Source organism: Cyprinodon variegatus, unplaced genomic scaffold (genome assembly GCF_000732505.1).
Source record: "Cyprinodon variegatus isolate N-32 unplaced genomic scaffold, C_variegatus-1.0 Scaffold701, whole genome shotgun sequence".
Lineage (NCBI taxonomy): Eukaryota > Metazoa > Chordata > Actinopteri > Cyprinodontiformes > Cyprinodontidae > Cyprinodon > Cyprinodon variegatus.
The window spans coordinates 300,037-317,729 of NW_015151154.1; the positions used below are offsets into that span (position 1 = coordinate 300,037).

Genomic DNA, 17,693 nt, shown 5'->3' on the forward strand with positions numbered 1-17,693 from the left:
AGGAAGCTTTCAAAAAGGAGATAGCTCAGGTCCACCCTGGGATGCACCTCTTTTTGCTAAAAAATTATGATGCTCTGCTCCAAATTAATTCAGTATTTCTACCTTTCTTATTCCAGACTATATTATGGCTGCAAACAAAAGATCTTTACAACTGCAACAGCAGATAGCAATGGTTTTTCTCTTCCCCTATACGTGTGGAAAATATTGATGTAATTTCAACTTCTCACCAGAGGAAGCAAACATCTGCAAAAACTCTTGAACTTGTCCTATGCTCATGTGAAACTCCTAAATCTTACATAATATTTCCAATTCATGAAACTAAAATCCTCCAATTAATCTATTTTTTACATGTAATTTTGACAAATCAAAAAACTAAATACACATTAATTTGGTGATAATGACAGTTTTGACCTTGTGACTTTGACTTCCCAGATTATGGGCCTCACCATGACATGGAAGTAGATGTATTCACAGGCCTCTTCACCAGGAGAGAGCGTCAGGTTTTGAGGTTGCATCTTGTTTGGTTGATCCAATATGGCCCGAGGATTGAAACGTCTCTCCAAAATGGAGACATTATACCTGATCCCTATTGGGCCCAAAAACAAGATTAGGAATGATCTTTTCTGTAAAGAAGCACTTTTGATTCTTAGATTAAAAATCACAGTAGTGCAATTAAAAAATGTTCTTGTCTTAAAACACTTCATGAATGCGGGACCAACCTATAGAAGATTACGAACTCGGTAGCCTCAAAAAAAAGTTTTACATTAAGAGTTCATTTAGTTATTTAGTTGTGGTTTTTAAACTGTCATGGAATGAGCAAAAAACAAACAAACTATTAAATAATCATACATGCATTATGTTTGAGGTCAACAAGACAGTTGTTGAGAAGACAGGGAAATATAATAATATGCAGTTGTGTTTTTTTAGTCCTGAAACTCAAAAGGTTTAAGGGCTTTGGAGAAAGATTCCTTTAAAAAAATAAATGACACTTCTGAGTCTACCTCTTAAATAAAATGTCCAGAATTGTTGTAAACATATGGAGAAATTTGATTTGATTGATACGGAAGAAAAAATGGTCAGGCCACAGGAACTTGATGTTTATCAGAACATCTGTCATGCATTACTTGGCTGACATGATAAAGGAAAAATCAAATAAATATATTCTGCATCATCCGGCATAAAGGAGAAGGTAACTCCCCTCCCTTCCTCTTTTCTGTTCTGGCATGGCAAACTAATCCAATAAAAATGGTTCAGGGTCAAAGTGTCAACTGAACACATTCCCTAAATCATAGTCAGGCATAACGGAAGTTACTGCTTTTTAAACAAACACAGAAATACTATTTCATGTGAGTAAACATTGGTTTAAACTTTGATGGTCCAACAAACTTATTTTGACTGTAAGTGCCCCTGTTTCTTAAAGATGCAGCTTTTTACACCATTAAAGCAACATCTGATTCTGACAGAATAGTGCAAATGTAGCAGTGTTAGAGGCAGAAGCTTTTGTTTTTTGGGGAGAAGAATCAGAGATTAGTATCTATTAAAGCTTGTAAAGAAGCCTTTTTCTCTGCATTGAACAACCATTAAATTTTTTAGAGTTATCTGCATGCAAAATGCAGCAGTATTTAGGATCCTATATTATAAATACAGCAGAATGCTGTATCCCTGGTGAGGGGTTCCCAGCATGTCCCACCGGGAGGAGACCCAGGGGGACCCAACCCCGGATAAGGGGAAGAAGATGGACGGATGGATTATATATTTTTTTCTAATTTCAATGAAGTCATATTTACATTTGAAACTAAAATACATTTCTTGGTCCTTATTTAAAAACAAAAGCTAGTATTTGTTTTAGGTCAGAGATTATGTATCCAAACACCACTCTTTAACTCACTTATGAGTGTCTGACCTTCTTAGGTACAACAAGTAAATAAATATAAGATAAAATGGGGTATAACTGACCAACAATTGATACAAATGGAAAGAAGTAAGATGTTGGAAACTCTGCTGAAGCTATTGCTGCAGATTGTTTTTGCTGGCTTACCAATTTCCTGTGTGGGAGGAACGGCCGTCCTGGCAGTGATGTTGAAGCACACAATAGCTGACATGCAAGTCACATCTTTGCCTCCACGCTGACAGTCTTTCATAAAGATGTTAACCTTACTGGGTTCAAACCTGACATTAGTATATATCCTTACGACGCTCTTTGACCTATGAGGGGGAAAAGGATGGGACAGATGAGGCCAATTCAGAGGCCATAACTGTAATCCATGTTTCTGCAAACCAGACTTCTTTAATAAAGTTCACTAATGCTTCTGCTGTCATCATGCTCTGCAAAGTTTAGCATCAAACAATTATTTCAGATACTGACCAGAGGAGAACAGCAGCACCGAGGGAACCCACTGCCAGGTCCACTAAACCATCATCATTCATATCCATGGTGCCATGAATACTGCGGCCAAAATACTGCAGGCCTGCAGCCAAATCTACGGCTGCTATTCTCTGGAGGACGGACAAAAGATAAAGTTTGCAGAATTATCTCAAGACCAGTTAACATGAAAGAGGATAAATGAACAACATGAACTTCATTCTTTTACTGTTTGAAGTAATAATAACATAAATTCCTGTAACATTATTTACAATATTTCAGCTATGTAACCATCTGGTCATAATTCTGGTTTAGCATGAGTGGGTAGTTACAAATAACGTGATTTCTTTAAGATATGTATTGAAAAACATTTAACATTTATCTTGTTCAGGAAATACCATTTTTTGCTTGCTTCTAAAATAGTTACCTTTTTGTTATGCTGGATTTTCTTATGAATAAAAATTCTATTTATACTAACTGTCATAACTCTGTTTGATACTTGAGAAGTTTTATTGAGATAAAAAATAAAATAAAATATAAAAAAAGAACACTAGTCATAATGTACCACTTGTAGCATATAGTCTGTTTATTTTAATATCCAACACACATAAAGATACCTCTCTTAGAATCAAAGCACGCTCTAAAAATAGAAATGCTTTCTATTACGACAAAACATAATTCAGTTTTTCATAAAAATTTGTGCAATTCATCATGGAAACTAAAGGATAGAGTAGAACCGATTTATTTCATGATGTAATTGTCTTTTCATTAGGTTTGTCTAAATTTCTTGGACTGCTTCTTAGAGGGAAAAGGATTTTTTAGAATAAGCGTGAAGTAAGTCATTACCTCTCCAAGGATCTAGCATCTTTTAGTCTTTATCAGTGAAGACGGTCTCTGCTGCTTAGTGCAGCATGTCATTCAGCAATGTTATTGCTTAATGGTGCAAATCTTGTGGCTGTGAAGCAAATGACTGATGTAGGTTCTGTCTCTTAAGTTCTAATGTTTATTCCAAAAACCTTTTTTAACAGATCAATATAAAAAACACAATCTAGTCAGAGGTCACATTATGATTGGCTCACTAGCAGACATGCATGTTAAAAAGCAAAGGACATTATTTTCTTCAGACAATAATCCCTTTGTAAGGCCTTGAGAAGCAAAGCATAAACATAATAGTGTGACTTAAATATTACTGGAACAAACATTGTATTTTGCTTTAAATGCTTTAACATGTTTAGTTTAGTTTTGAATGTTGGTTCTGTGATGTTATTGTCCAGGTGAAACCCATTTGTTTAGGCTGGCTTAAACAACTAAAACTGAAAATGTTTAGAGATGATCTGTGAGAAATGAAGGTACTGTCTATTAGTAGTTATTAAGCCTGAACTGCTCCATTCGGCTTTTGTTAAACAGCTTCAAAACAATTAACATAAAAGGCTGAATTTTGTGCCAGTTTTGTAGCAGCATTACATTTTTTTTGTAAATGTTTAAAAAATATTCAGATTATGCGACACATCCCTCGTTTAATAAGTACTTCTTAGTTTTGTAGTTTCCAATTATGGTACATAATGGTAATAAGGATCTATATAACATTGCACATATTTTACAGGTCAAAAAGCAAACTACTATAAGTTATAACATTAAGAAATTAATTTACAAAAAACATTTTTGGTTTGAGCAATTGTTTTGACACTTAGAGGTTGAAGACAGAAAAAGTTGAGAAGTCATCTTATATTTAAATGGAACCGTTCTAGAAATACCCTACCTGTTTATATTTCCGTAGTATTCTGTTTTGCTGGCTAAAAAAAACATAAATAGCCCCTTTGTGGTCATCCTCCAGCGGCGCTCCCACCACCAAGTCGTTAAAGCCATCACCATTGAGGTCAGGGACAGGAGCGAGGGAGGACCCAAAGCGAGCGTTCTGGCCACCATTGTGAATTTCCAATGCTCCTTCTGGGATGAAACGATTCTAACCAAAGAAAAGAAAGGTTCATGTATCAAACAATACAATCATCTACACTCCTGTAATGTTTTAGGAAAGCTTTAATCACACATAATTTGTTTTTTAAATACCTGAAAGAACCTACACATCCTCTCAGCACATCAGAAAGTTCTAAATATAAGGATGTTTCTCAATATTTACTATTAGTTAAATCCGGTGTCCAGTAGTGTTTATTGTTTGACAGTTTCAGAAATGTGGCTACATAACCTAAGAGGAGCCAGATATGTCTTGGACATTGGATAAATTAATTTGACTCAAACATCCCTGAACATGAAGGTAAAGTGTCCTGCCTAATGTTTCAAGAGCATTTCCCATCAAACTACAAAGATCATTGCTTTGTAAAGTATTCTGATGAGGAACGTCAAAGTCTGTCACTTGGCAGGTCATTTTAAGCTGTAATTTATTGAAGCTCTCTGTAGATGTTCTAAAGTATTGTTCTGCACACGTCATACCATAAGATCCTTTAAACTCTGTCTACGATATGATATGGTGCCTATGTGGAATGGACTTTCACATTCCACACATGTTGCAAATATTCAGTAGTCTATAATTATGAGGGCAGCTTATCACCTCCAAGTCTTTTTGATGTTTGGTTAAAGATTACAGAACAGTTTCAGACATCATGCCAGAGTGTGTAATATTGCTGAACAAAGCGACTTTCGGCTTTGTTCAGAGACTGGGCTGCTAAAACTGATGCTAAAAGAAACTAATCGCAAACACATGAAAAACAGGATTTCCAAGCAGAATATGGTCCTTAGCATCAAATCACACTTGGTTGTATCAGACTCTGAAGGAAGATTACAACATCAGTGATTTTAAGTGAACTAAAATGGAATTTTGATATTTTTTTTGTAAAAATACAAACTGGCACTGCAAGCTGGACAGAAACATGCTCTCAACCTCTTCATTTCACCCTTTTTCCTCTTTTTTGGCATCATGCAGTAAAATGACTTGGCCAAAAATAAGTGGACAATGCTGATAAATACAAGGGTGATAAGTGTAATATTGTCAAAAAGGAAAATAAGGCATATGAGATATCTACTGTCATGATCTTGGCACTGATGACTAGCTTAGTGATTAAATTTCACCCGTCTAACTCTGTCCTGTTTCTCATTGCCATTCATCGGATCCACCTGCTCCTGCTTCTATATAACCTGCCCGCTAACCAGTCATCAGACCTGATTATTCCCCGAGCCAGTGGTGAGTGTTTCAGAGTAATCTTAGAGTTTCTGATTACCTGATCCTGACCTGTTCTGCCTATCAGCCAATGACTCTGCCCTTTCCTGTCTGATCTGTTTGCCTGACCTGTCTTTGGACTCCTGCTGGATTCTGCCTGTTTACTGAATTTGAATACTTCTGAGCCTGGAAAATCTACCATTACTCTAACGTAATATCACTTAAATTCAACATATTTATTAACCTTTACTTAACTCCAACTAAAGAGGTTAAATTAATTTAAGTGAAAACAACCTTTAAATGACAAGAACAAGGAAAAATAATTTAGGACTTACTGTAGAAGAGTAACGCTGATGATTAACAGTGTAATTTTAAATGATAAAAAGGTAAATCTCTTTTTTTGTTTTAACACAACTACTGTATTCTTAGATGCCGCAGAAATTTTGCAATCAGGGATCATTTTAACAAAACTTCTCCAGCTTCAAAATGCATTTTTTTAAATCATTTAAAAAATATTTTCTTGATCTCTCTACATTTAACTTTCAAAAAGAACAATTCAATGGAAAGGGTGTTTAAATCTAACATGATCATGATATCTTATTTTAAAAATAAACTAAAAATGTATACCAACACGGTTTAAAATCAGTACAAATCAAGCAAGAAAGTGTTTAGGATTAAGTTGTGGTTTACTTAAACATGCACAATTTGCTAATCTCACCATTTGCTATGTTCATGTTTTTGTTGCATCTCAAAAAATTGTTTCAGTTTGCATTGTGCTTTTGCTTGAATGGACTTTGTTTCCGGGTTTTTGCTGTGTTTCCCCACCATTGTGGGTGATTTATTGTTTAAACTGAGACTTCATAGGGTGTGCCTGGATAGCTTTTGTTGCATGTACCCATTGCAGTTCTACTCTAGAAGGAGCTGAAGGTTTACTCTTACCTTCTGTTTATTAAATAAGGAACCATATATGACAGACTAAAGACTTTGCCCCAAAATGAGAAGGGATGCAGTATATAAGAATAAATGAATTGTGCCCCTTGCTCCTATGATGCCAGTTGAACCTGCCAACAGCTGATGGTTGCTCACCTAAGATGGCTAGAGGTGATTTAACATTATTTTCACGTTTAATTCTTTTTTTTTGTTTTTATCCTGGTTCCAAATGTTTCTATTTGCTGCACTGTAACTGCTAAACAAGTGAGCCCACATTGAGTATCATGGCATGTTACTGGGTATATACCTTGATTATAGACCTAATTTTATTTTCTTTGTTGCACAAGTGGTTGTGTTTTCACATTTGACAAATATGAGAAGTGTGCTATAGACACATAATAAGGGATTTACAGTAGGTCAATGTTGGCCCCTGGACTACAATAATTTTAGACTCCTTATTCACATGCCAACTATAATTACAGTTGTCTTCTATGTACACATCACTTTAAGGTTTTTAGGAACTTTGGGATGAGGATTTTATCAGAAAAATTCACCAAGGACATATAAAAAAATTTGAAAAACTTTAAAAAAGTGAGCAAAATAATTGTCCAATGTAAAAGCTCTACTTCTTGTGGTACCAATGCAAAAAAAGGATGATTCAAAATAGTTTATTTACTTTTGTGGGGGGTTTTTCTACAGGAAAGTATGTCCTTGCCCTGCTTCCTATATAATGGAAATGCATATTTCATCTGGCAAGCCTTTTGTTTCTGATTCAAACGCTGATTGAGTTGTCAGAAAACAATCCATCTTTTCATTTAAACTCTTTATACAAGAACAAAAAGTTATACTGATAAAATGAACCCTGATGGATGTAAGGCATAAAGCTTTACATTCATCAGGGTTCATTTTATCAGTTATCTTCAAACCATCCTCAGATGATACACGAAGTGTAGCACATGTATTTCTTTTTGTCATCCTTCTATCTAATCACATAGAAGACTAAGTTTGGATTAACATCTGTGTTTTTCACATGACTCTTTGTTTTCCTTTTCTTTGAACTGAAACATCTGGCACTAAAAACTAAAGAATTTTACCTCTGGGTTCTGAAAGGACCAAAGAATGCATTATAGTTAGGGATATTTATTTGAAGTCCTATTCTTAGAGAGTGCTAAGCCAAATGGAAGATAACCGTGACTTTAGAGGAAACTAGACTTCTGGAAAATATTTTAGACTAAAGTCTAAGAAAATGGCACCAGAGTCCATTAGTATTCATCCATATCATTGCTCCATTTGGCATCAAACAGTCAGACAGTAATAAAACGCAGGGCTGCCAGATTAAACATGAGCTCACTTGTTTTTTCAGTTGTGCAAATGTAACTGGAGTTGATTTAAATCGGTGGCTTCTATTTCTCAGCTACCTGATGTGAGCTTATGTGACAAGATGGGAGATTTATTAGGAAGCAGGGAAATGCAAACATAATCCTTAAAGTGAAAACAGACGGTTAGTGAGGAGGCATCAAGATGTCGTGACCAGTCCACAACTGTATTGATGTCAGACAGTAAAAAGCAGAGAAATTTATGTTTTTTAATCAGCTGTCAGATTTTAACATATTTTTTGAATGAATCTCGTAAGGTGTGGTTAAAACTGATCATAATGTGCTGTACCTGTCTTTAAATCCAATTCTCTACTCTATTAAGTTCTCTACATCAACTTAATAGTTACTAAAGGAAAACTTCAATAGGCTTCATGATGTTACTACTCCAACACACCTTATTTACTCTGAACTAAATATGACTGACAAACTCAGGAGATAATTAAATCATTTAGATCATGTGTGGTAGGAAAGAAACAAAGAAGCACAGAAACATACAATATCAGGCACTCATTATTTAAAGACTATGCAATTATATATATATATTTTTTAATTTAAAAGTAAAAACTTTACTCTAGACCACCTTTCAGCTTATCCCTATATGTGTAGTAAATGTACAGGTGCTCCTTCTTAATTATTCAAGAGTTTATTTTATTTCAGTGGAGGCATTTTGGTACAGTAGCTCGTAAGTTCATTAAACCGGTATATATATATTTGAATTGAGCCACTCCTAAATTAGAGACAATGTCAGAAATGCCTTTGTTGGAGAGAAAAAGATGGTGGAGTGTTGTTACATGATCATATATCTAATATTATTAAATTGAAATTCACAATTAATTTGGATTCAAGGTTCCAGAGTCTGGAATAGTAGAGAAGCACAGAATTCAAATAGGTCATCTGTGTCTTTCGAAGTCCACAGTCAACACTACCATCTACCAGGATATTTTATCACACTTCTTGGTTCTTGGTTCAGAGAATTAGAAAAAAAGTAGAATGGGAGGCAAATAATTTAGTTATCAAGCTCTTCGTCAGTGGAACCAACTACCAATTTATTCTACCCTGTTTACGTTTAAGGCAAGACTTAAAATGTTACTTTATGATAAAGCTCATAGTTAGACTGGCTTGTGTTATCCTGAGCTTTCTCTACAGTTATGCTGCTATAGGCTTGGACTGCTGGAAGACATAGGAACCACGTTTCATCATTCTTTTCCATTCTATCTCTATTCTCCCATTCTCCAGTATTTTTTTGTTGAATCCTGAATAAAATTCTGCTCTCTCTGCTTTTTTCTCATAGTAGCTTAATCTGGTCTGTTCCTGTTTGGCTGTGACTCCATCCTGGTGAGAAATATCAGCTGTGCTGCTGCCATCANGTTATCAAGCTCTTCGTCAGTGGAACCAACTACCAATTTATTCTACCCTGTTTACGTTTAAGGCAAGACTTAAAATGTTACTTTATGATAAAGCTTATAGTTAGACTGGCTTGTGTTATCCTGAGCTTTCTCTACAGTTATGCTGCTATAGGCTTGGACTGCTGGAAGACATAGGAACCACTTTTCATCATTCTTTTCCATTCTATCTCTATTCTCCCATTCTCCAGTATATATTTGTTGAATCTCTAAAATTCTGCTCTCTCTGCTTTTTCTCATTGTAGCTTAATCTGGTCTGGTTCTGTTTGGCTGTGACTCCATCCTGCAGAGAAATATCAGCTGTGCTGCTGCCATCAACACCTTTGTTTATATATGTTGGAGCTTGACGTGTTTTTCAGTGTAGTCCTGTTTCTCTTACTGTGACAAACCATTTGTGCCCTCTTTCATCCTCTGACATGGGAAATGGCGCAGACCCATCTGCCTGGCTTTGTTTCCTAGATGGGGCCATATCTGGGGCTTGTTTACAATTACCTTTTGTATCTCTGTTTCTTTCTGTATGTCAGCCTCTGTCTCCTTGAACCCCAGTCTGGCTTTGCCGCAGGTTTCTTCTTGTTAAAAGGGAGTTTTCCTCCCCACTGTTGTTACATGTATGCTTGATTGGAGGGATTACTGTCAAGTCAGTCAGTCAATAAAATCAGTTGTTTTTCTTTAGATAGAAAACTTTGAACCAATCTGACTGGATGATCTGGTTGAATTTTCTCTGTAAAGGGTCTTCAAATGACATACTGTGTGTTGTGAATTAGTGCTTTATAAATTAACTGAAATGGATTAAACTTCATGCTTCCTTCTGTCTGCAAGATTGATGGAGTCAGCTCTACTTTTCCAGTATATTTGTGATGATGAACTGTGCAATCTTCCCTGTGCTCTTTTTGGCCATAATAAATAGTTTCTGTGTTTAAAAGCCTTGAAGCTTTTAATCTGTTAGTCTTTTTACAATTTTAATCATTTAAATGAATTAAAGTGATGAACGTTAAATATATATGTCTTTCTCTGATCCATCTAAAACAAAGACAAGAGTTTATCTTCATTAAGTAAATGACTGACATTAATTGCCTTCTAATTTAGTAAGATCGACCTGCATACCCCTGTTTACAAGATAGTAGCTGTTTTTTTTTTTTTTCAAATTAACCTTTGCTTGCTTATTTTTATTTAGTTTATAAAAGTTTTACAAACTTGGGAAACAATTCTGTCTGGATTTGTTTTTTAGAGAATTAAGTATATGTGTTTTTGTGTGACTAAATAGTCTTATATAACTATAATTTACCTGAGAGTAAGAAAGCCTAAAGCTTTTTTAGATACATCAATATGCAAAATATACAAATTTTAAAAAAGTTTAGTCATTAGAAGGTAACATGTTTATAATGCAGAGTTTATCTGCTTGGTGTATCAGTATTTATCTATTTTATTTATTTATTTTTTACAAAAAATGTTAACCTCAAAATAACAGACCCCTTCTCAAATATTTAGTAGGACCACAGAGATGTATAAGTGGTTTTCCAGAACCAAACCACAAAGCTGCATCTTTAACAACACCTGAATAAACCTCATTATTATTATTAACTGCCCTGAACATGTGGCAATTCTGTCCTAATGATGAGATGCATTGCTAAGATGTGTTTATGTTTTGTTTGGAAGATGAGGCTACCACCTGTGATGTGGTTTTGGCCACAGCAGACATTTAAAAAGCTCATCTATGCCTGCTCTGTGAATTTAAACCAGCTGAGGACATTAATTTTCCGAACAAGTGAGACAGACCTGGAAGAAAAAGAAGTTTCTTTCCTTTAAAGAGCTGGGTTTAGAAGGGATAGAATACTTTCCTTCTGAGTTCATTCTGCATCTCTTATAAAGTCTGAATGCTGGCATGATGAGGTTTTCTCATTTGATCAGGAAAAGGTCATGTGTCAAACTCTGAGAGTGCCAGTAGGTTTTTGTAACGGGACATTTCTAGTTGTGTGTTTGAAATAAAAGTGGGAACATCTGGATTTGAACAGGTGTTGACCCAGCTGTGTAAAATTGGGCTGATTGGTCCAAGCCTAATTAAAACCGTTCTGTGTTCAGCATCTGTTTATTAAAAAAGATTACCCACCAGTTCAGTTACTCTGTAGATGTAGACCTTCCCTTTCTCCAAGCCTGCACTAAAAAACATTGGTGCTGCCACCAAAAGGTTGTCAGTTATGCCATCTCCATCGATATCCAGAGGTGCAATCTCACTACCATAGTAGGAGCCGATCTGAAACAGAGACATGAATACATGGTCTATCACATATTACTGCCTGGAACAATTGAGTGGATAATTGACAACATTTAAGTATTCTTAAAGCTCTGAACAAGGTGTTTCTTGTTGTCACTCTTTCATTATAGTCAGGTTTCTTGAGCATATAAGATACAGTTCTCTTGTCAGTAGTTATCATGTCCAAGCTGTGAATCTTCGCACCTAAGCTCACGCTGACCAACCTCTGGCTCCACCCCTGAACCAGTGCGGGGTGCAGCAGAAAATGATTGTTGTTGATAATTTTTTTCAAACACTTAATAAAAAGCAAACATAAGTAAATTAATGAAGTCATAACAAAACAAAGCAAAACAAAAAAGAAGAAAAAGAAAAAAAAAACATATGTACATACCATCATGTTCGAAAAGGAGTAGGAAGAAGTAATAAAACTTATTAAATTTATACCCCTGTTCGCATCAGATTGACTCTGATGCTGTAGCCACCTCAGCTTTGGCTTGGGCAGCAGAAATGTTCTTTGGAGGAACAGAAGTTCACATTGGTTCGCCTTCTTTCCGATGGTTCTAGTGCAAAACTCATTACAGTACCTCTTTGCATAAATATAAATTCTCATCCTCTACTAGTCCCTCTGTTTCCTTGCATATTTGTTTTTTCTATTCTGTTGACGACTAGTCAAGTTGTGCAGGTTGTTTGGCTGGTTTCATTCTGATACTTTCAAGAAGTATTTCCTAGCCAGTGCCTGACTTTTACCGTTTGACTCTGGAAATTGAGGAACTTGATCTGATAGCCGCCGCAACAGCCGGCCAAACGTCCTTCATGCAGAATCATTCCTGCGCATATGCATCCTTTCTGCATTGCGGAGTATACATGCTGGTTTGGGTTCCTTGCAACTGCTGACTACGGTCAATGCCCCTTTTTGTAGCCTCTGTCAGTAAGGCAATGCATGCTTTTCCTGACAGTTTCCTGGACAAACATGCCTTACTGAATTTACTGCTGTGTCACACTTTATCAGATGTTTGAATAGTGGGTAATGTGTCGAGGTTTGAAGAGGACCCAAGGGCATAGACACAATGATAAGTAACAAAGTTCTTCAATAATTAAATAGAGGGAATTTTTCTTTCCTTCTCCCAGCTATGGACTACAGAGTATCAGACAGTCTAAAGGGAAATCCAATGACAAACAATGAAAAAACATAGTTTAAATACAATGAGAAACCAACTAGAAACAGCATTGGAAGAATGACAGCGGGTTGACTGAGGCAGAAAGACTAATTAACAAATAGGTAAGAGAACTAAGAACAAATAGGTAAATATTAACATTGATCCAAGAAAAATAAGTGGGGATATTTGGGATAATGTTATAAAGAATAACATATCTAGGATCTTCTCTGGCCTGTCTAGTGTTTTTTTCGACTCATGATGATGTATGCTTTTCTTTTAATATATATATTTTTCTAACCTTTATGTAATCAGATAGGGAACAATTGGAACCATTTTTTTTTTACAACTACAGCTTGGCGTTAATGGCCATTATTGTTCTTTTACAATAATCTGAGACCTTCAAAGAAAAGTTGTCACTGATTCTAAAACTGTTTAAATTTCTTTCAAAGGTTAAAATCAATTCAATTAAGTTTATTTCTATAGCGCCAATTCACAACACATGTCATCTCAAAGCACTTTACAATTCACCAGATCATACAGTCAAATTGATTCCAAGTTTCCTGCATCGACTCATTGATTCGAAGGCCATTCCTCACACTAAGCCTGCTTTTAACGACAGTGGAGAGAAAAACTCCCTTTTAACAGGAAGAAACCTCCAGCAGAACCAGGCTCAGTGGGGTTCAAGGACAAAGAAACAAACATAGGAAAAGAAGCAGAGATACAAAAGGCAACTGTCAAGTTAATTGATGCTCTCTTATTAAGAGGCATCAGAGTGAAGAGGGCTGTACAAAAATGTCACACATCTCTTACACTCGTTTTTCGTGTATCCTTTTCCTTTTTCATCTCAACAGTGGAGTACTCTGTGTCACTTTAATCTTCCAAAGTCTCAATAAATGCAATTAAGTTTTTGGTGTTACTTTAATAATAAGAAAATGTTTAAAAGGTACACATTTTTTTTTTTTTTTAAAGGATATGTATTTTAATGCTTCTTTACCTTGAACAGCTTTTTACAGTAAATATGCCATTAATTTAGTGAAGAGCTTGAGTGCATTTTGAACCTGAATATTGTAAGAATAATGAGTCACAATAATAATGCTTTGAAGGCTTAACAAGTTTTACAGAGAGTATCAGAATCACACACTTGGATAACAGAAACGTTATTTCTTTTGAAAAAGAAATGAAACATCTGGCTATAAAGTAATAAAAAAATACATATACTTTAGAGCAATGAGATCAAAGAATAATTCAGCAGAACAAAACATCTGTTGCTCTGGATAACTTGCTGTTGACAAGTGACAATGTAAGCTGAAATAAGATCATTCCAGGCTTGCAATCTGTGATGTGATGCCCGACAAGAGCCACTGACACATAGCCAGATTTACTTAAAACAGTGCTGGATTTAAACTTATTTTCTGTTGACACTTCAGCCTTAAAATGATATCTGCTTTTGTATTTTTGACTAAATACACAAAAACATTTTTATACATCTAAAAGCACTATTCTAAAACTGTCCAAGCAACATATAGAAGATGAAGTTTTAGCTACATTTCTAAACTGAGGGAAAAAAAGACTCATGCTCATATCTGGCTACATTTCTTGTCTGAGATTCAAGAAATACGAGCCAAATCCATTATGGTTCTAAATACAGTATTGTAAATACATCATAAAGAACAAAGAGGTCCTATTATTTTGGTAGTGTAAGTAGGTTATGAAATATAAATCAATATAAAACCAACAGTTTGTGCATATATACTGATGTGTGCATGCTTTTCTTGTAAAGGGTGAAACTATAAGATAAAGGAAAATGAAAAGAAAAAGAAGCATTTTGGAATAAAAAAATGTTCCTCTAAAAACATTGGATAGACTTCTGTAATTTCACTGAGAAAGTCTTCTGCATTTTACATATTTTGCATTTTGGTGTCTATTTATTTCCAATTGTAACCTTAATTTCCCCCCATTAATGTTTTAAATCCTGGCAAACTTTAAAAAATGAATGTAGCTCTAACTCAAATATGGCTTCAGTTGGTTACAAGCAATAGGGTTAAGTTTACCCAGCTTAATCTATTCACAGTGGCTTAACTTGACATCACACTGCAAAAAAATAAATTCTCAATAAGCCTTTTTTTAAAAAAAACATAAGTGCATTTCTTTCTCGAAATGAGGAGTTAAGTGAGACACTTTGCCAATGGAATAAAACAGGAATGGAATTTACATTTAAAATAAGAAAAAGTAATTGCATTGTCTTATTTCAAGTGAATATTATCTATTTTTTTGTTTAAGGAGTAAAAATATTCATTCCATTAGCACATCATCTGATTTACCTACTCAAATTAAGGTTAAATACACTTAATTTAAGAAATGTTTTTAATTCTTCATAGATCGTTTGCAGTGCATATAAACTAAACTAATTAGGTTGGCTTAACTTGTAGCCAATTAAAACACTCCATTTATTTTCAAACTGCGTTCTATTTTAGAGTACAATGCATATTTTTAAAGAACTAACCAAATTTTTCACATTGGTGGTTCCATGTCATACAATTGTTATCTATTTTGTTAAAAAAAGGCTGTTTGGTAGCTATTTTAGATAAGTTTGAGATTAGTGAAGTGGAAGCGGCGGCTGTACCTGATGGCCCTTGAGTGAGTGCAGGATGGTGAGATTCCCCGTATTCTTCAAAGTGAAGACAATGACTTTGCCAGTGTGGTTAAATCGTGGAGCTCCTGCTACTAACAGGCGACCATTTCTGGATGACACCACGGATGTTACAGTATATCCTGAGGATGTAAGAACAACCAGACATGCACTTTATTCTTTACATTTATCGATACTTTACTCCCAGATTAGAAATGTCCCTTAATCTTTTAAAATGCACATGATTAGTCAACAGATGTAAGCTTATAGTTAAAAATGTTCTACATAGTTCTTTGGTATTCAGAGCAGTTTCCTGCATCAGACAAACACATTACAAAGCTTTAAATGCTGCAAAATAGAAGCGATCCTTTCAGTAGTTATTGACTGTCTCTTCCACCACTGTTAGCAGGCTTGATTTTTGAGTTTTTCTTGTATGAGAATAAGTCGATTACAGTTATGACTTTATGAAAGCCACTTTATCTTTACATAAAGATGAATATAGCTGGATATAGCTTAAAGTTATTACTTTAGCTATGAGTATCTGAAGGTGTCTCTGTAGTTATGCTTCTATAGGATTAAGTTCCTTGACTACCTTACCTTAAAAACATTATTTGCAACTCTTTCCTCCGCTCACTTTGTGTTGTTTGTTTTCTACTTTCTATTTAAAAAAAACACACCTCTGGCTAAATGGTTCTGTGTTCTGCTGTATTTTAAAACATGGCAATGAATTATCAATAAATCTAATGTAATAAAACTGTTCTAGTCATTATTTATGTGTACTCCAATAAAAAGTAATCCTGGACCAGTACTTTTGTTTTATTTGTTTTTACTGTGTTCTTTTTTTCCCTGTAAACAATAAGTCTTTTATTTTGCCTACTCAGTAAGGAGTGGGTCCCTAGATTTATCGGTTTTACTGACTGGAATTAAATTATTCAGTAAAATACATTTAATGTTTGAATTTAATATGACTAAGACCATTTTTTAGTTGTAAAGTGCACTGTTAATATCTCTGTTTAGAATTGACATTAGACCACTGATCTGGTCATGGTAAGAGCACATATCTGTTTTTCTGAAATGAATTAAGTATCTACATAAGTAAAATAGGAAAAAGATAGACTTTTTGAAGGACAGCTACGGCTTGGAGGATTAGAAGCAAAAAAACAATTTATCCCATGGGGGAAAATATAAATGACCCCAGTAAAAAACAAAACTGAAGCTTGATGATCATGGGAATTGTGAATCCAAATAATCAACTAAAGAAAATACTTTGCTTTTCCTGAGTGTCAAACTACACCTTAATTATTATTATTATTATTTTTTTTTATGTTTTATCTTCTTACAGTGTTTCTTTAACTTACCTAAGTATGCACCATGGTTTTTGAGCTCTTCAGGAAACTCCTGCATGTAGGATGACTTTGGGGGGATCACCTTCCCCTGTCGTGTTTCCTTCAACACCGCTCCATTCCAGTCATAAGCACCAACTGCACCCACCAGAATCCCATCCTGAAGGTGGAACCAAGGAAAGGGTTTACACCTTCAAACAGTTTAATATGCCTGTATAACAATCAAATGGCATATAAACTCATGTCTATCGTTAGACTTCAACATCATAAAAATGTTGCTCTCTAACCACCTTTCCAGAGTGCAGAAAGAGGCTGATTCATGGCATGGTGTGAAGGTTTTTGTTTTAAAATGTTATGAACAAAAGACTTATGAAATGGCTAAATAACTGCAAACATCTGGAAAAAAAATAAACATTTCCCATGCTCCTTTTAGTCATCTTCCTTTAGTTTAAAGATTTCTTAGAGAAGATTTTTGGATTTAAGTAACACAAATTAAGGAGATACATAAAGTAGCTTATCAAAAGCATGTTTCAAAATATTTTTGCGTTTATCATTGAGGCACAGATATAAAAAGGGACAGTAATAAAGTATATAGAATTGAATATAACTTTAAATATAGTTCCCAGTAAGGTGTGCATTCAGTAGATACCTTTATGCTAAGATTTAAAATAAATGGAAATGTAAAATTGGAAGATCATTGGTAATCATGCCTTTCCATACAGCTGTACTTCAATCCAAGGTTTTTGACAACAATTGTGAAAGGTGCTAGATTAATGAGAATATGTGGGCCAAAAAAAACAATTCATGTTTTTTTTTTTAAGAATTCAGTTTGATGTAGGCAACCAGGAATTCACCACAATTAGAGTAGGGTATATTTTAGCCACCTTAGTCAGACGGTGACAATGTCACCAAAAGATGAGTACATATCAGATAAAATGGGACACATCATTAAGATGAAGTGTGACATGCACGATAAATACAAGCACCATTTTCAATATGGAGATTACAGTTGAGTTTTTAAAAGAGACCATTTCTTTTTTGACCCTCTGTCTCAGATTTTTTTTATATAA

At 34.8% G+C, this 17,693-nt stretch overlaps 1 protein-coding gene across 2 annotated transcripts in view; it reads right to left on the minus strand.

Moving 5' to 3' along the window:
* The window catches only part of itga11 (integrin subunit alpha 11), a 65,866-nt gene that overhangs the window by 16,483 nt on the left and 31,690 nt on the right, over nt 1–17,693 (minus strand). For both annotated transcript variants that reach the window (XM_015394644.1, XM_015394643.1), the window contains exons 11-17: nt 16,639–16,783; nt 15,275–15,423; nt 11,351–11,494; nt 4,122–4,325; nt 2,366–2,496; nt 2,039–2,205; nt 447–586 (exon numbers count right to left, since the gene is read on the minus strand). In XM_015394644.1, coding sequence (XP_015250130.1) covers nt 447–586; nt 2,039–2,205; nt 2,366–2,496; nt 4,122–4,325; nt 11,351–11,494; nt 15,275–15,423; nt 16,639–16,783 — 1,080 coding nt within the window. The remainder of the gene's footprint in view (nt 1–446; nt 587–2,038; nt 2,206–2,365; nt 2,497–4,121; nt 4,326–11,350; nt 11,495–15,274; nt 15,424–16,638; nt 16,784–17,693) is intronic.